The sequence below is a fragment of the Antennarius striatus genome, chromosome 4, assembly GCF_040054535.1.
Source record: "Antennarius striatus isolate MH-2024 chromosome 4, ASM4005453v1, whole genome shotgun sequence".
NCBI lineage: Eukaryota > Metazoa > Chordata > Actinopteri > Lophiiformes > Antennariidae > Antennarius > Antennarius striatus.
The window spans coordinates 14,063,292-14,083,046 of record NC_090779.1 but is presented as its reverse complement, the minus strand read 5'-3'; the positions used below and the strand labels follow the sequence as shown (position 1 = coordinate 14,083,046).

At 41.0% G+C, this 19,755-nt stretch overlaps 1 protein-coding gene across 3 annotated transcripts in view; it reads right to left on the bottom strand.

The window, feature by feature from the left end:
* itpr2 (inositol 1,4,5-trisphosphate receptor, type 2) overlaps positions 1–19,755 on the bottom strand; it is a 55,477-nt gene that overhangs the window by 8,862 nt on the left and 26,860 nt on the right. For all 3 annotated transcript variants that reach the window (XR_011035142.1, XM_068312467.1, XM_068312468.1), the window contains exons 38-55: positions 11,902–11,998; positions 11,518–11,705; positions 11,160–11,340; positions 9,260–9,513; positions 8,971–9,171; positions 8,306–8,416; positions 7,852–7,947; positions 7,647–7,766; positions 5,703–5,825; positions 5,408–5,600; positions 5,088–5,213; positions 4,042–4,217; positions 3,782–3,946; positions 3,506–3,689; positions 2,118–2,204; positions 1,083–1,204; positions 720–885; positions 480–640 (exon numbers count right to left, since the gene is read on the bottom strand). Coding sequence is in view for 2 of the 3 variants with exons in the window: in XM_068312467.1 (XP_068168568.1) it covers positions 480–640; positions 720–885; positions 1,083–1,204; positions 2,118–2,204; positions 3,506–3,689; positions 3,782–3,946; positions 4,042–4,217; positions 5,088–5,213; positions 5,408–5,600; positions 5,703–5,825; positions 7,647–7,766; positions 7,852–7,947; positions 8,306–8,416; positions 8,971–9,171; positions 9,260–9,513; positions 11,160–11,340; positions 11,518–11,705; positions 11,902–11,998 (2,751 nt within the window). In the remaining variant the exon portion in view is untranslated. The remainder of the gene's footprint in view (positions 1–479; positions 641–719; positions 886–1,082; positions 1,205–2,117; positions 2,205–3,505; positions 3,690–3,781; positions 3,947–4,041; positions 4,218–5,087; positions 5,214–5,407; positions 5,601–5,702; positions 5,826–7,646; positions 7,767–7,851; positions 7,948–8,305; positions 8,417–8,970; positions 9,172–9,259; positions 9,514–11,159; positions 11,341–11,517; positions 11,706–11,901; positions 11,999–19,755) is intronic.

Below are 19,755 nucleotides of genomic sequence, written 5' to 3'. Positions count from 1 at the left end.
ACTGAAGCAAGTTGGATTGATGGTAATGGAGCCGGACTGGATTTAATTACTCATTAACCACACTGTGTCCAAGCAGGTTATGAGCTCAGCATAGTGAAGACAAACCTGAGCACAGAGACCCATCTCTCTCTCCAGCAGCGAGGGGAGGAGGAGAATAAATTGGGATGCTTGGCACAGGCCTTGAGGCTCAGTCTCATTTTTTCGATCGCTTGTCTGCAGCAGAGGCTCACGCTCGTCTAGCACACTGTGCAAGTCTGCAAAGTGAGGAAGTCTGCAGAACCTTAGACTGAGACATCAGTATGCCAAAACAGTTTTCCAGGAAAATATGAATAAGGGAGCGAAATGCATGTTTGCCCATATGGTGAAGGATTAATAAACACATACCTGAGGCTTGGGTGTCTCATGCCATTTTAGAATCTAGTACAGTGTCATCTAAAAAGCAAATTCCTTTCAAAAAGTACCGTGTATCGTTTACTCACCGCAATCATCTGGGCCACGTAGCTCTCAGGACCAGTGTACTCGGTCGGATCCTTAACCCTCACCAGAACCAGGAAGTAGAGATAGTGCCACATGCTGTGTTCGGATTTGATGTGCTCTTCAAAAGACACCGTCTTGTTGTCAAATTTATCCCTTTCCAACCCTGTAAGACATTAGGTGTGTTTATAATGTCAGCTTCTTCCATAGACGTCTCTTCACTCAGCCGTACAAGCTGTACCCACCACAGATGAAGCAGGTGGTTTTCAAGATCTCCTCCTTCCTTTGTTTCTCACTTCTCAAGTCGGCGAACGTGTCAATGATGACACCAAAGATGAGGTTAAGAACAATGATGATGACGACGAAGAAGAACAGAAGGTCGTAAACCACTCGCGCCGCGAACAGAGGTTCCTGGGGGGGGGGGGTTCAGGTACAGGTGAAATAAGGAGAAAATAAGAGAAAATAAAAACTGTTTTATTCAATATTCAAAATTTTTCTTTAACAGAAACTGATTCAGCACAAATGCCATCTATGTACGTATATATGTAATATAAATTATAATGATTCATAAATAAGTTATGCATATTATTGATTTCAGGTTGTCCAACCTCTTTGGAAGGTCTCCTGAGAATGTCTCCTACACCCCCTCCATTACGTAGTCCATGGTTCAGCACTGTTATGATGCACATGAGCAGAGTGTCACACACCCGCTCCACCCTGTCGTCTTCATCTAAAAGAAGAGGACAACATAAAATATTATTATTGTCACTGTTATTGTTTATTATCATTATTGTTAGTTAAGAATGGATGAGGTTGACGATATGAATGAGACAACAAGTGGAAAAAGTGCAGCATCGTTTTCTAATTATTTTACTGTAACAAAGGGACAGCCAGTAAAATATACATAAAACTGGCATGAAATACAGAAGTCTATAACGCGGTTGGTTCTCCTCCTTTTTTACAATGATCTCCTTATTTGACAAAGGGATCAATACACATTGATGAAACACTCTGTACAAAAACACGTGATGTGTTAAAAAAACAAAAACCTCAATATATATAAATAATTTTTTTTAAATTAAAATTACAATAGTTTAAGTTCATTAAAAATATTCCTTAAAATAATGTTTGACCTTAACATAAAATTCATAAATGAAATTAATGAAATTCTTCAAGCTGCACAAACTAAGCAGAAATTATATTTGTATTATATTTGCCATATATTAAATGTGTTTACATACTACAATGAGGACAAGGCATGCGCAGTAGCTGAAGACAGCGAGGAGGTAAATGATGGGATCACGTGCAGCCCCCTATGGGGCAGGTGATCCATGGAGACGCAGGAGAACAAACAGGAGTGTGAGTCACCCCTCTGCCTCATCAAGTTTCTTTGTGTGCTTACCTCTGCGAATGTGTGTGTGTGTGTGTGTGTGTGTGTGTGTGTGTGTGTGTGTGTGTGTGTGTGTGTGTGTGTGTGTGTGTGTGTGTGTGTGTGTGTAACCTTTCAGAAACTGACAAAAGCTGGAAAGGTCACATAAACAACCGTACAAAAAAAAAATCTTAAAACCTGTCAACTCCACAGCAACTTCCATAATGAGTAGGATCTAATACTGTATATTATTTCATGTAATTATAAAACTTACCTGAAGCAGATTTTGCTGTGGGAAGAAGGCAGCTATCTTCAATGTGTGACTCACAATGGCCTCTGTTACTTAACAAATCTCCTTTTCCTTTAAAAAAAAAAAAAGAAGACAATTAAAAATGTATAATTACTGACTGATGATAGCAAGAATTCAAATATATATATATAAAGATGTTAAAAGCGAGGCATTAAATTCCCTCTCACTAATTTTTATCGGTTCTCGCACAATCAGCGAGACAGATACAGTGAAGTCAGACATTATGTAAACTAAGGTAGCAGCTGCTGGGTGGGTGTTGAAGCGATGCTGGAAAAAAAAAATCAACAAATTATTTGCACACAGGCAAAATGCTGAGCAGCAAAGGAGTTGTGTTTGAGTACCAACAGCTTATGCAGACAAGCAGGAGTAGGAGGGTACTCCCGGGTCAGAGTGTCACTGAGAGGGCTTCCTTTTCTGACAGCTTCCGAGAAAAGAGAGGGGAAGGAGAAGATGAAGAAAAGAAGTAGAGGGTGAAAAAGATGGCACGAGGGCGGAGGCAGGGTGTAGGGAAGCATTAGCGGTGTGACAGGGTGCTCCTCTGGCGGAGTTCCGGTTGTACCTCAGATTATCCCACAGTGAGCAGACAGGCATGAGCTGCTTGTGGTTACATAACCCACCGCTGCACTGCTGTGTCTGCTGCGCTCTATTCAGCCAAAGACTGAACGGTCGGCCACCGGTTTATGCAACAGGTGCACATGTGCTAGCAGGTTGTCTCAACTGACCATGGGAGCACTGAGGCAGAACACCCACACTGAACACACCTAAAACATGTGTCCGGTCATCTGTACAAAGCATGCTGCACATATTCTGCACTTCATGGTGAAATTAATGGAAATTGTGAGAAATTTTAGTACCAAAAATTTAACTAAACTTCTAACACTCAATATAATGGAAAAAGCTGTTAATTCTAAGCCAGAGAGTCCTTTTGAGGATCGTACAACTGCAGTGTGTCAGCTTTAATTATACTCTGAATTTCATTAAGTTTGAGAATGTACTGTACTGTATGTGCAATAGGCAGCAGAAGAAGGCAACGCTTTTATGAGAACGCTCTGCAGGTTCAGGACATGTTTCAGCTTCAGTAAGGTCTGAAGCAGAAGCAAAATATAGATAAAAGAAATATAAGATGTGTCATGGACAAGTAATATAGTATACATGACATGCAAGAAGGAGATGAAGAATGACAAGCAATAAAGATTCACACTTAAACTCAAACTAGGTCATTGAAATGACACAAGCAGCATCACACATCCCCAGGCTGAAGTTATACCTTTTGTAAAATCTACATAGTAATGATGAACCTGATCAAGACAGTTGTTCAGAATTGTGCAGAGAGTGTTAAAGAGGTGTCTGACCTGAAAAGCGAAGCTGGTCCACCTCCACACTAAAGTCATTTTTGAAGAAGAGGAAACCAATGATAGAGAAGAAGTAGACGAGGAAGATGGCAAGGACGGCAGTCAGAATAATAGAGCGCCCATTCCTCGTCACACTCTTTATCACATTGAGAAGCGTCTCCTCTCGGATGACCAGGTCGAACAACTGCAGGAGTACACAAGACAAGCATTAAGTAATAAGCAGGTGATTCATTGTGTTTGACTCCGAAGTACTGGAATGTGTGAAAGATCTCTTACCAAAAAGCTGTAAAAGAACTCATGCACAAAGAGTCCCAGGACACAGATGATGGCATACCCCAAATGATAGATGAAGAGCATGTCCATTATAACAGCTTTGTAGCCACGAGTAAACGTCCCCTGGTTGCCCACGAAGCTCACCAGGAAGACTATCTTGTTGAACAGCTGAAGGAGAACAAGTCAAGGCTCAAGAATGGATAAAGATTTAACAGCTGTGAAAAATATCCCCCGACACTCATGACAAGGCTTTCATCACTTACATTGATAGTACCAAGCAACAGCAGAGCAGGACCGAGGCCCAGTGTGTAGATGGCACGTAGAATGAGGGAGACGAGGAAGAACAGGATGCCCCATGGCTTGGGTAGGATGGGAAGCAGTGAGGTGAACACCCCCACGGCCACCCACAGTGAGATATTCCAAAATGGGGAAAGAGTACCTGGGGTTGAGAATAAAGTGCTGATGAAGGTAGAACACATGTTGATGCCTTTCTCTATAAAGTCACTCACTGAACCGAATAACTTACCAGCAGACAGCCAGATGCAACGCTTTAGAGACTCAAGCAGTGGTCTGTAGCTACTGTCAACTTATTCTTCATTTCACAAAGCAATTTTTAAAGAAGCTATGCAGTTCTGGGCATCTATCAATGAAAGGAAACCTGAAGAATACGTTGACAGAACCTAAGGACCACTGCTTGACCTTCAGTGAACCTGAATGATTTCATTGCAAGGTGAGGCTATGCTGAGATTTACATGAGGTCAACAATCTCAACAGGCCATAAAAATATTAAAGTCTGAATTGTTCTACTTCCACAGGTAGATAGATAGATAGAAGTCAAATACTACTGCAATTAAAAGTAAAAGTAGTCGTATAACTCCAGTTTAACCAAAAAATAACAGAAAATACTACAATGGTGTGAGATTTAAATGCTCAAACTTCATTTAATTTCATGAGTATTTGCTAATTCTGAATTTGATGCCTGCAGCACATTTAAAAAAAAAGTTTCGACAGATTTATGTTTGTGTTTCATCATCTTTTCACTAAGAAAATAAAATCAATACAAAATTAGGCTGTTCATAAAGTGCAGAAAGTAACTTGGCATTGTTTTGGTGGAGTAAACATGGTCGTCTCTGAAAAAGGTGTCGTTTGAACCGCCGAGTGTTTCTCAAAAATGGAAAAACTGTACTGAAATGTACATTTCACCCATCACAGATGTCCACATTACTCATACCATAGACATTAACACCCCACAAAGTATCATAGACTGGCTTTTGAACTGCAGTAAAATAAAAACACCTGCAACTCTCACCTTCATCTGCATCATCACCAAAGGGGTAGAAAACAGCCACAGCGATGTTGACCAGACAGGCCAGATAGAAAGAGATGCTCCCCCAGAGAGAGATTTGACGTGAGAACCAGAACAGAGCTTTATTTTCTGCATAAGAGAAGGAAAGAATAAGCAGAGGGACACAAACTGGACACAGAGACACACACACAGTTGCTGCATGCCCTTCAAATCGAGAATAACAATAACCAAACACTCTACGTGATGATTGGGAAATATCCTGCAGCTTGTTTCTGCTGACCATTATTTTATTCAAGAGCTGGATTCAGAAGGTAAAGACTCACTGCGGATCTTCTTCTGCCAGCGCATCTCATTGTAGAGGTTGTCAAACTGCTGGAAGAAGTCGTTGACCTTGCTGCCTTGGTCATCTCTCTCGGTGGTAGTGAAAACACGCACCTTGGATTCCTCGGTGAGGTATTCACAGATGTTAGGGACCGGAAAAACTATCTGCTCCATGGTGCGATCATGACGGACAATCTTGCAAAAAGAGATCCGGGATATTGTCATTACATTTATTTTTAAATGAAGAGACAGAGAAAGAGAATTTTACAGGTTTAGTGGAGTCATAACCTGGTGTACCTCAATCTGTGCTGTGTGATTGCCATAGTACTGAAGAGCATCATCCTTTTCACTGTCAGGGTCCACCCCTGACCCGGATCCTGGCCTCAGGCTCTGCTGCAGGACCTTACTGTGTCGCGCCAGCTGGGATCCAAAAACAACATTAGTTTCACCTCTGCTAAGGGATACCGTTTTTACTCTGAACTTCAAGGAAAAAGAAATCTGTTTCAATCTTGTGAATAATAACAGCATTAACAGTGTTAATGGTATTAACAGTGTTAATGTGGAGGGTAAATTGTCTTCTCATCCCACCTGTGAGTACTAGAAGGCTTAATCCCAACACAAGCATCTTAAATAAGGCTTCAAATGCAGCTAAATAATTGTAACAAAACAGAACAGAATGGTATGTCTGTGTAGGTTCTCAGTTATGCAGATTATGGTTATCCCAAGTTGTTTAAATCAATCCTCTGGAAGAAAAATTTTTGAAGACATTTTGCGTTCTTCAGTTCTAAACTGAAGAAGCCTCTTGGATGAGAGGCGGAACGTTTTCAAAAAACTTTCTTAAAGTCCATTGGATTGATTTAAAAAGCTTTGGATAACAGAATGAAAATGAAAATGAAAATACTACATAAAAGGATAAAAAAAACAGGATACATTTGAATATAGCGCCACACTTCAAAGAAACGTACACAACTGACCCGTATTGTCATGGTTTCCAGCGCTATGTTTTAGTCCTGTCAGGTTATACGAGTTTCTTAGATCTGATGTGACAGTAAGCAGTTATTTACACATCCAGCAGCTACAAAGCAGCATCATCATACATCCACTATCAGCGACTGAGCCTCTGCCAACTCCTGAGGGAAACTTAGATACACGTGTTTCTATGTTCAACAGTTTACATCTGCGTGTCGTTTGGCGCTGTGCAGCTGGTCTACCATGGATTTTTTAGCGGTTTGGTTAAGTACCTGTCTGCTGCAGACAGAACCAATGCTATGAGAGCAACGAATGTGAAAACAACACAGTAAAATTACAGACCTGCAATGCTTTTTGTTTAATTTCATTTGGTTGGGAAATCAAGATCATTAAAAAAGGTTTTATTTACTTTTCTTCTCTATGTAACAAACTGGCTGTACAACAATTTGACATCCCATTGCAGAGCTCACTGATCTCTATTGATTTCTACATTCCACTTAAAAAGAGGATCTGTTATCGAACACGTTGCTTCACTGTTACTGTTACTTGTGTGGTGAAGTGAGCTGTCAGCACTAGTTTTCCCTGCTGTGACATTTCCAAGTGTCTGCTACAAGACCAGTCCACTGATTCAAGTTCTTCCACCTGACTTACAGTATTTATTGTAATATATTATTGGCATGTTTTCTCATTGTTTTTCTGTAAACACTAGAGTTGCCTGTAAATTACAGTGGCTCACTCATGCATTTACTGATCATCACAAACTACGACGACACAAACAAGAAGCCCACAGACCCATGTCAGAACAATAAAAGTGCTTCCTCAGTGGAACAACATGCTCATTTAATTTCTTATCTGTTGATGCCCTACAACAGGCAGACTGTTTGTTTAGTAATAAAGTGAAGTCTGCCTGCTTCAATGAGCACAGACGTTTGCAGAACCGGTGTCACTTCCTGGAGTAGAGCGTCCCATTACCAGCAGAGCAGTGCTCCAGCATTTAACACAAAGGCCAAACTCAAATAGAAACACACACACACACACACACACACACACACACACACACACACACACACACACACACACACACACACACACACACACACACACACACACACACACACACACACACACACACACACACACACACACACACACACACACACACACACACACACATACCCGCCCTGATGTAGGCAGAGGTTCAGACAGACAGAGAGAGAGGAAATGCAGTAATGATCCGTCACAGACAAAAACAAGCACAAGTATTTTTATTACCTGGTGGGCCAGGATGTAAATGTTGTGTCCGACGTCTTTGGGCTTGATCTTGTCTCCGACACTGTCCTCATCTTCCTCACTCTCCAGATCCTGGGTGTAGGCTTCCTTCATCGCATCCACCTAAAGCACAGAAGATGAACAGGTACTGCGACTCTCGTGAATGTGTGTGTGTGTGTGTGTGGGGGGGGGGGGGGGTACTACTCACCAGTTCATTGGGTCTCATCTTGAAAAGAATTTTCTCTGCATTCTCGCTGTCATGGCGACTCTCCATGATGGCGAGGAGCAGCTTGGAGGCATTGTTCTGTAACACAAAATTTACAATTAGCTTTGAAATTTTGATCTACTATAAACTTCAGAGATACGAAATTGATTTAATTTAGTGTTTTTTGGCATCAATGATACCAATAACACAAGATTTAGATTTTCAGCAGGCAAACAATTAGACATGATGTGCATTCAGGAAACCGAGATCTTGAGACATATTTGACTCTGTTGACTTCATAAAACATTATGTTTAAGGGCATTGCAGGCGTTGCTTCCGACAGTTCTGTTGTTTCCAGCCTCCATCACTACAGGCGATCGATCATTAAAACAAATAGTAGTGTCTGTATGTCAAAGCCAGGAGCCTCCTGGGCCTTTGAGAGACACCTGCTGCTCACCTTGAGCTCCAGCACGAGGTCCAGCCGACGCTTCCCCAGGGGGTTGATGGAGTTCACTATCAGTGCAATAATAATGTCAATGCCATTAGATTCATCTTTTGCTATACACGTCTGGAAGAAAGATAACAAAAATGAAAAAGTTACATAAAATACAGAGGAAAAACAATATTACACACAGCGGAAATATGATTAAATATGAAACATCAGAAACAGCAAAAAAGATAATAACAATAATAATAAAGACTATAGGCAACATTTTACTCTTAGCAGTAAAATACCAGAGTCGGATAGTGACATGCATATACAGGTACATATATGCATGTCACTGATAACCAGTGTGTGTAGAGTGGACTAATAATTCCACCTACAGGGGACAATAAAGTAAATTTCATTTCATTTCAACAAGCTTTGATAAAACCTGACTTGTCATATAGATTCAAGAGTTCATCATGAATACTAAAAAGCTGACTGTAAGACGTGAAACACATCCACGTTAAACAGTAAATAATAGTTTTAATAAGTGCCACTAGGCCATATTTTATGCACCTTGAATAAACAAAATGACAAGTCAATATTATCAATATCTGAAAAAGAGCTCTGCGAATATTGATTCTCATCATCCAAACTAAATCCTGAACATATTGAATAACAATGAGTCTATTCACCTGGTTTTCATGGCAGGGCCCCTGGCAGTACTCTGTGATGGTCTCCAGTGTTTGGCGAATCAGGTCCACATTATTCTCGTTTATATAAAGGCCCAGCAGCCCCAGGCCTCCGGTGGTGCTTCCACAAATGCAGTCTAAGAACCGAAGAGTCTCACATACCAGATTATAGTTTGTCTTGTTGTTCTGGTTGCGAAGAAAATTCTATGTGTAGATCAAAATAACAGCAGTCAGTCATCAGCCAACAGGCTAATAGCAGCTACACCTCACAGGTCTGAAGGAGAGCCTCTACCTGTAAGTCTGAATTGTGGTTCTCACAGAGCAGCTGTAAATAACGCAAGATTGGTTTCATGATGGTGATGGTTGGGCTCATTTGAGTCACTTCCAGAGACTCTTCATCCCCAACTACGTCACCGTTCTGGCCGAGGCCTTCGAGGTCGGGATCCAGCTCCTTTCGGAAGGTACAGAAGGCCTTGGAGGTGGCCGATGAGGCCTCTTTCAGTTGTCCTCGCATGTCGTCTCTCATGAGAAGGGTCGAGTCTTTCTCTAGAGCAGGTATCAGGGGACGAAAAACACCATTCAACGTTTAATTATTGGGTGATATGGGCCGTCACATGGTGCTCCACATGTGATTAACAGAGCAGGGCTCGAAATTGCGACCATTTTGGTCACATATGTGGCCAAATTTTTATCAGTGCGACTATTAAATATATTTGGGAGCACCGGTGGGACTTTTGAAAAAAAATCTGGTGCGCCTTTTCCCCCTCTTCTCTCTCACTCTTTCTCTCTATCTTTATAGAGCAGGGGTCACCAAATGGCGGACTGTGGTCCGGATCCGAACCGCGTGATGGTTCTGTCCGGATGCGTGACCACTCCATGATAAATTCAAGAGAGTAGATTTTCTTGGTGCATTTTTACTTCCAGTTTGCGGCTACAGACGCGGGCGCCGCTCCTCCAGTTAACCAGTAATAGCTCCACTCAGTTCAGCCAATCAGATCGTTTGTCTACCCTGCGCTGTCAGCGTACCAGGAAGTGAGACAGCTCGCTACCGCTGTGAGTTTACCGCTACAGCGACGCACAGAAGAAGGGAGACAGCATAGCTCCAAACGAAGGGAGGTTAATGAGGTAAACCGCTGGTTAACAATGAGTGGACGAAATTTATGTTTATTCCTCCATCAGGCAGTTCAAAACCATTTTATCTCATATAGTCTGAACACATAGCATTGATTAATTAATTAATGACATGAAGCGCCACTATGAAACAAAGCACAGATCTTTTGCGCAGAATTATCCCCTGAAGTCCGAGCTGAGGGCAAAAAGATCGAGAAAAATGCAAACGAATGTTCACTAAAGGCATGGTGGAGTTTGGGGCAACATAAAACATCTTTTAGTGATGGGACAGTTGTGAATATTTATGGTGAGGTCAAAGAGCTAGCTGTGCACTCACTTAAACAGATCCTGTTTATTGATAATAAATGATAATGTGGATATAGTGGCCAGCTATAAGACACAAACCTGATTTGGGTTCGGACCTTTCACTAAGAGGAAATTTTTCTAACCGGACCTCCGTGACTTTTAATTGAATACCCCTGGTGTAGAGGGTCCTCCTGGGGAGAACTTTGTTGCTGGGCCTTCAGTGAACAGGTGGATGAGAGGGACTGAGAGCCAGGAGACCCAACTAATATTAAAAACATATTTACAAAAGTGTTGACGGTTCTGTGAATAAAATACATGCCATGTTACATATATTGTCTGTACGTCTTGCTTTTGGGTAGGTGCTCCTAAAGTCTTTGCTGGCTCTAATAACTTATTATTGGGGAGCACCAGTGCCACCAAGAAAAAAAAAATTTCAAGGCCTGCAGAGCAACAAAGATCATTATGGATTCATCCTCCCTGCTGTTTAAACTCCATGCTGTGCCAACCTTGATGACCCAACAGTATGGAGAAGCAGAAAGGTTTTTAAGTTTAAAAATAAGTCCTTTTAAAAAGAAAAATTCAATCCTGCTATGGAAATCCTCAGCCGTGCTCAAAAATGCTCAAATCCTCAGCCGTGCTCAAAAAGTTGTTTCACTTTATGTAAACCTCAATTTATTTCTGAAAGAGTGGTTTGTTGTGTGTCAGATAGGAGTGTTTGGAGGACACGTGTTGGTGGAAATTCAAGCGCCGAGAGGTTCAAATGCATTCCGTTGTACCTTTCTTCAGCCTGATGCCGCTGACATCACTGTCATCGTCCCGTTTCCGGCAGCTGAGCTCAAACATGTTGACAGACACGGTCGCTCGGATCTCCTGCTGAGCCAAACGCATGCGATCGTAGAACACCTTGAAGAACCTCTCTGACTTCTTCTGCTTGTACAGTTGGTTATAAAAGGAGTGCTGGGTGTGGGAAACAGAGAGGGTATACTCATAAATATAAATATCAAAATGACTTAGTATGTCTTGTAAGTCATTTAAAATAATTGCTTGAACTGTATATGACCCAAAACTGCACGAGCAACTAAATAAATTAAATTCATCAAATCAACTAGAGAACTGAATTTGAGAGACACTCACCTGTATTTGTGTGTTACCACCCTGGAGTAGGGCAATACCCAGCAGGATACTCTCCTCAAACACCCTGTCATTCTTGGTGTTGACGATGAGGTCGATCACCAGCTCTGATGCCCCAACATTGTCCAGCAGACACTGGATCTCCACCATACTGCTGCCAGGCTTATCAGAGTCCAGTGAGGGAGAACAGCCTACGGATGATTACTCACACTACGTAAGTGCGCTCAGAAAAGACAGAACTGTTAATAACACTAAGTCTTTATTTTCCTAATCTCACATATCTATGGTAAATTAGTCATTGTCAAACAACATTTATCCTCAGACGCAAAGCGCCGTCTCGTTAGCTGCTGTTTTCCCTCTACAGTGAGAAGTTATTGCAGTGTCAACCTCCAGATGAGCTGTTTCCACTCCCGAGCTCTGGCTTGGAGAAAATCTTTTGATTTCCAAAGTAGCGCGTGAGGAGAATCTTTCTCAAGTCGTTTCCCTGTGGAGACAGAAATCAAGACGTTAAATCCATATCAAAGTCTGACAACGTGCCTCAAAATTCACAGGAACGTCAAAATGAAAGAAACAATAATAAAACTGCTGATCAGAGAGAACATTTGTGGTTGTGGTGTATTCACTGGAATAAAATCCACCCAATCATTCAAACAAGTGAGCTGAACAAATTTCATTTTATACCTAATGAGAAAGGAGTCTTTCATCCAATGATACATTTCATTTTTGATGGGAGCAATGCCTTCCAAGGCAACAATCCTCTACTCAACAAAGAGAGTGGTGCTGTTCATAGAGGAGCAGGAAAGTAATATTTTAGTTGAAAAAAAATTCTGACTATCCATTTATGAAAAATAAAAGTTAAACTAACCTGTCTTCAATACAGGTTTGTTATAAGCAGGGATATATTTTTCTTTTTGTATTAACGCTTTCTTTCTGGTGCTTTAATTTTTTTATTTTTTTTTGCATTTCTGATTTTTTTGTGAAGACTGGAGAAACAAATGCTCCAAGTTGGAATCAAACCCAGGCTGCTTTGCCTAAATATGCAAAACTCATCTACTAGGGTGTCTTAATGTTTATCTTCATGACAACATGAGGGCATAATTGGTTGACATCAACTTTAATTTACTGACTCCACAAAGTGCTGAGATGGAAATAATAACGACACTAACAACCATCATAATACACAAAAGAACAGTAGTGAAAATGGGGCTGCATCTGGGAGAATGTCTTATTAATATTCTTAAACTGTTCATTACAATAGCTTACTTTAACACATTTATCTGAAGGCTACGTTTTCTTTTGTATCCTCTCAAATGTCTCCACACATCTCCGGTGACATTTGATGCAGACAAGCAGAAACGAGATTAAAGGATTCAAGGAGATAATCTCCCTGCGGTGGTTGTGTAACCGAAGTGAGGAGACTGACAGGTGGAAAACTCCATTGTGTTTTTCATCACCTGTGTGTGTGCGTGTGTGTGTGTGTGTGTGTGTGTGTGTGTGTGTGTGTGTGTGTGTGTGTGTGTGTGTGTGTATAAGGACAGGCGACCTTATTTTTCCAACAAATGAGTGCTGTCATGATCAGCAGGCTGGAGGAATAGATCAATAAATAGAAAAATAAACAAACAGCCAAAGGAGGGATGGACTGTTTTGAGCCACCTGTGGTTTCCATGGAAACATTAAAGCTATATAATAAATAAATAAACACTCAGCGCTTTACAGTAAATGTAGATTAGATGAACCTCCTCCGGAATGGTGCTGAGATGCTGTCACCGTTGTTAAGGTCAGGACGTGTTGTTCAGCGCATCGGTTGTTTAATCAATTCAGCTGGCAAAATGCTAATCACCAATGATTTTAACAGAACTGTTAAGGATCGCAGATGATTTGAGATGATTTCAGTCGATTAAGAGGTAAAATGTCAAACATGTACCTCCCTCTTTTCAGATGTGAAGGGTTACTTTTTTTCCCTCATGCATTTAGAAATCACAAAGTTAAAGTTTTGGGGGTTTTTTTATATTGGATTGGACAAAAAAAGAAATTTAAAGATATTAAATTATCAGCAATACTAGAAACTGTTGACCCGGTGAATCTGTATCAATGGTCACGAGTCTGAAGTGCTTTCCCTTCATTACATGACAGATTTTTACACTATTTAATAACAAACCATCCGGCATCTGTCCCTGTGTGAACTCACTAATAACTGTGACATCTATATTAAAGATAACACATACATACTAATCAGAATTCCGATTCATGTAACTTGTCTACCTTTGCAAGTGCTGCTTATAATTGCATCTGTGTTTGATAATATGACTGATTAATTGCAAGAACTGTGAAAAAATGTGTTATAACAAAAATTCTGAACTGAAACATCAAACATGTCAACAGATACACCGGTCACTCTTGACTATATTTAAAAAAACAAAAAACAAACACTACAAAGTGCTGCTTTTGAAAATAGACCAGATCTATATTTTGACAGTGATAGACAAAGGCTGGACGGGTACAGTCCAGCTGAAGAGCATCGAAGAACGAGTATATGGAGGAGTGTGTAGCTGATGCACCCTGTGTCAGTAAATATTCCATCTCATCTGCAGTCAGCAGAGACACTTGTCTGCCTGCACTGTCTGGCTGACTTTCTCACACACACACACACACACACACACACACACACACACACACACACACACACACACACACACACACACACACACACACACACACACACACAGCGCTATACTCCGTAAGGCATCCCAATGCACACACTTTGACTGATTGTAGATTGAACCATGTTAGACTCAACATTTCCCCTATTCTGACACAGGATGTGATGGTTTTGCAATGCGCTCAAAATACTGGCAAAAAGAAAGTGAAACATTCCAGCAGGGCAAGTTAAAAAGATGATGACAGGTTTTTGCTCTTGTTCACCTCCCCTCTGTGAGATGCAGTCTGCAGACTGAGGAGAGGAGAGGAAGGGAGAAGAGAAGAGAGGAGAGGAGGTGTATGGCTGTAGGGGGGAGTCAGGTCAGCCTTACTCATCTCTTTGCTCCTGTACTGAGAAAAATACAAACTCCAGTCAGGTGACGGAAGAACCACCAGAAAGTACTGGAGATATGAATGTATAAGAACTGACTGAAGAGAGAGGAGGAAGCAGGGACGGCAGGGACGCGGGGGGGGGAGCACTAACGGGTGGGTGAAGGAGGCGAGGAGGAATAAACAAAAGCTACTCAGGCGGTTGTGGGGTTTAAAATGTGCACCGGCACGCCACACTGCGGCTCCAGTGTCCACGCCGGGGATGAGCTACTGATCCCCGCCGCCAACATCCGAGCAGCTCTTTTTGTCCCCCCCTCCCTCCTTCAAACCCCCTCACAGCTGTGCAGCCTGCAGATCTCCGGCTACAGAGAGATGCGTGGAGGAAAAGACAAAGACACCAGTCTGCTCCATGCTTCTAAAGGTGGTCTAGAAACACGCCGAGGCTGCAGGGAGCAGCAGTTTGTGAACCAAGGAAAACACTGCCAGGAATGGGTGGAGCTACGCTGGAGCTGCTTGGGTCAGACGAGGTCGATAAAACAGGAGACTGAGGTCACGGAGGGGGAAAATCATCAGATAGGGAGGGGTGATATTCAAGTTTTATCTGTTACAGACATTTGACACGAGCGTGTCTGTGTGTGTGTGTGTGTGTGTGTGTGTGTGTGTGTGTGTGTGTGTGTGTGTGTGTGTGTGTCTTTTTTAAACAAAGGGGATCATTGATGAAATACATTGTAAACCAGTATGGGTCGAGTTTCCCCATTGGTCCTCCTGTCCATGAGTAATATCCAAAAACTCTGCAAAAAGGTTGTTGTTGTGTGAACATGACAGTAAACAAAAACCTGTCTGAAAATGAGCAGAATAAAATGATGTGTCGGTATGGTATCAAATAAAGACATCAGCTGTCTTGGAGTTGGTGAATTCCTCCACGGATGGGGGGAAAATGATGCTACTCATATCATAATGCAATTTCATATCAATGCATTTTGAAAGGCTCTCTTACGAAGAGGATTCATTCATGAGCAGGAAAAAATTTGGAAATCAAGATGCTTTGTTGGGTGATGTTAACAATACTAAGTTAAATTCAGCCAGACAAAACCATTTCTAATACATCTCTCCTATTCATTACTCCTGTTCTCTTCAATAAGATATTACAAACTGTATATCCAGAGTAAAAGTCACTACAGATCTCTGACCACAGGGCCAACAATCTGTGTACAATCTATCAAATGAAGCATTGGAAAAAACATGCTTGCAGGCAGATGTAAATCACATGCAGTAACTTAGAATGTTTTCAAGCTGCAGTTCCGTAGCACATGAAATGTTTTACCCAACAAACAAGTCCATCAGCAAAACAAATTAAGCCCACGTGAGAGTAATTGGTTAAACTGGTCGAGGGAAATACAAGACCAGCAGGGTAAACAAGCATTCACAAAAGGACCAACTGTTAGCTGGCTGTTCACTGTGGATATGCTACTCGTTCGGAAAACTGTCAGGTTCAAGATCTAATGTGTGGTTAGGTGTGAATGAGACGAGGTGTGTGGTCAGCCTCACTGATGCAGACAAGCCAAACGAGACAGAAGAAATACCTTTTAATGTAAACTTATGATAAATTACTCAGCTCTAAATAAAAGCTGCTTGGCTGTGCTTCATGGATGACGGCTCATCACTCATGTACTCAGAAGTTATCAAATGGATTACCATAATACTGGATACTGTACATTTATTTTCTACCAGAAAGATGATTTTAAATTTAAAATTCATACAGGAAGTATTGAGTTTGCATTTACGGTGTATTGCAATGATTATAGGGCAAACTCTTGGTAGTTAAAAGAATGCCTCAACACAAGATATAAAATATGATCAGTTTTACAGTAGTGTAAGTAAAAAAGAAATGTAGAAATAAAGGCCTGCCTTTAATTCAGGTTCACTGCAAAGCACAACCTGGTAGCTTCTCCGGTTAATAAAAGACCTTACCATATTTTTTTTGTGGAACTGCTGTCGATTGGCCATGGAGGTGAATCACATTGAATATTTATAGTTTTAATAGAAGTTTGAATACTTCTATTTTTGATAGGTGCTTTGTAAATATTGTAGGGGAGGTCAAACAGGAAGCACAAGAAGCTTCGATCCAGACCACAAAGGCTTTTAACTCTTTTTCCTCAAAGGGACCGGTAAAATTATTCCTCAAACAAATGAGTGGCTGTACTGGACTCGCTGACTATAGATGGTAATTTGCTTTTACGGCCGAGGATTCCTGGGATCACCAGCGCCCCCTCCCGTGAGGCACGGGAACTGCGTGCCTCACTTTGTGCCTTTTCCCAGCGGTTTCAGGATCGCTCAACTCAAGAAAGATGCAAGAACTCATGCAGTTGTTGACAAAGAAAAACACTATATATTATAAAGATTAGCTAAATTATGGGAATTTAGTTCATAAAGCAAGCATGTTTTAACATTTTAATAGTGACACATAGAGAGATAGCATTACGGTCTCACTGTATAGCATGCCACCACAGCTAGTCGAGCCATTGATCAATTCATGGTGAGGCTCGGCTGGCTGGTGCCTCACCGCAGGTCTCTGCTCAGTATTTCAGCGTTAAATGTGAAAATTCAGCGATTTTGAGTAAAAATAACGTAAAATTGGTGACGTTAAATGGAAAATAACTAAAAAATACAAACATAACCATTTATTTCTTCCATTTTCCATTTTTTTATGATGGCAGGTGAGGCCGTGTCTCACCTGCCTCTCCTGACAGCACGTCAAAGTGGGACGCAAAAACATGGTTTACCCAACATTAAAATTCAGAGGACTCATCCTGTTACCAGTCATGTGTCTCCCTGAGCACAAGCGGCTTAATTCACATTCAATCAGATTCAAATAATGTGCTATGAACTGTGTCAAAACATTTTTCACAGCAACAATAAATCTCATTCATGATGGCCCTCAGATGAATGAAGTCAAAGGCAAAGTGTTTTTACACTCCCATCATTCCTTTGTGACTTGGAGCTAAAAGAAATTGGTAAGCACCGTGTTCCTGGTCAGATGTGGATTGCAAAGACATTTCTTGCCCTGTCACAGCCAAACCAGACAGACAAACAAAATGTGCTGATCCCCTCATTGCCATGGAAACCACAACATAATGCACTAAGAGACCTGATGGATCAAGGAAGAGTGAGGACAAGGGGAGGAAAAGATGCAAAACGGGCAGAAAGCTCTCAGTACAAACTCAGTAAAACATACATGACGAATAAATTCCACGATTATTACATTTTGCTCATAAATTTAGACAAATGTAACCATCTGACAATCAGAATTTGGATTTAGGGTCTATATAACATTTCTAACTTTATAACTTGATACAGCCTGAATCCAGCAAAATTTTCCACAAGTTGAAAAGAGGAAGTTTATCTCAGGGAGTTATCTGGGCGGGTCCGATTTTAGTTCAAGTTAAATCCCCAACTCAAACTGTAAACATGCATTCAGCAGCATACGGTCTTCTTGAAACACACGTACAGACACTTCTTCAGCATTCTGTAAGATCACCACCACGCACGGCGCCTCATCCAGTCACATGTGCAACCCACACTCCTGCCAGCCTCGTCTGACCCAGGGGACGACAAGCTATCAAGTAATACTGAGCTTATTTTTGTATCTCTCATTATTGTGACACATCAGTTAACCAGCAGAACACAGCCTGGGGCAGAGCACACACAATCAACTTCAGCTGTTTTTTTAAAGCTGTAAACATGTTTGTTATAGCTTGATTGCTTATGCTAATGGAAGACTTACAATTAATCTTCCATTCATTCATATTAAAAATCAACTCAGTTAAGCTCAGCAGAACAAACCTTTTGATAATTGATTTCATATGTCTACTTAAAAGCTTTCTTACGATAGGGTTGTTTTATCCTGCATATGACAAGGTGCACAGACTGCACAAACAACCTATACTGCATGCTGTTCCATTAAAAGGTTAGAGTCAATGCACAGAATTATAGATCACGGCATAGGAAGTATCCGTGACCTCTGCCTGAGCCCCCTCCTCCGAGAAAAGTCTAAGTCACCGCTCCCAACAGGAGACAGACAGGGAAAACCCCACAGCGCTAGCTCACTCAGGGATCACCAGTGTACTCCTGGAGTGTTCTTGTGCTTGTCTGCATGTGTGCACGTGCATTCATGTGTGTCTGAATGAAGCATGCCGTTCATGTGATGTACTTAGCACTGAAAGGGTGGTAATCCGTAAATCTGCTTTGACTCGGACAGGTGGTGTGAAACTTGGCGAGGAAAAACAGGGGAAAAAAAAAGAACAAGAGTGATGGGAAGAGAAAGACAGGGAGAACGAGAGAGTGATAGGGATGAGTGTGAAAGAGAGAGAGTGACAGCGATTAGGAGAGTGCTTTATATTACATAACAGGCTGTTTCAGTCGTCTGTAAACAAGAGGAGACCCTTATGTTCACGTATACATGACACATGACATATTACATAAACAGGCTTATGGAAAAAACATCTAGTTTTATGTTGAGAAGGAAAAGTTTAAGAACAGCTTTATAATATTTTCTGTATTTTTAACATAAAAAAAATGAAAACAACAAATAGAAATCTACGTCTTCAAATTCTGATATAATTTATTAGCCACAGGCCATTGTTGTACAGGAATGTGTTTTAAGTCTTTGTATGCTGAGTCAATTGTCCACGGCATATGAAAATGCAATTGCAGCATTTTTTCCAATATTTCATGCAGCATTTTTGATTTTGTAATTATCAATAGATGAAAATAGAACTAGACAAATACCTGCGTAAAAAATAGCCAAAATGTTTAAATTAATAATTTTTTAATTGAAATAATACTTTATACATACATATTTGAAGATTTATTTCTACACCGGCAGAAAATGTGTTGTGACAAATTGGGGAAGAGAGAGAGAGAGAACACTCACACAGACTGAAGCATTATTGGCTTGGACTTTTCATGGGTTGGACCATCAGAAAAGAAAAAAAAAGCAGCCTTATCTTTCAAGTGAAAGAGTTCACAAGGTGAGATAACATTTAAAGTTTATTGTACTGTCTTGGTATTTTATGCATATTTCCTGCCATGGTATATATTTGCACACCGTATCAGCACACATGAAACATTTTTCAAAATCTTTTTCCCCTTTCAAAAAAAGCCACCCTCACCCGAGACATCTTGAGGGCAAGTGGGAGCACAAACATTTACAGA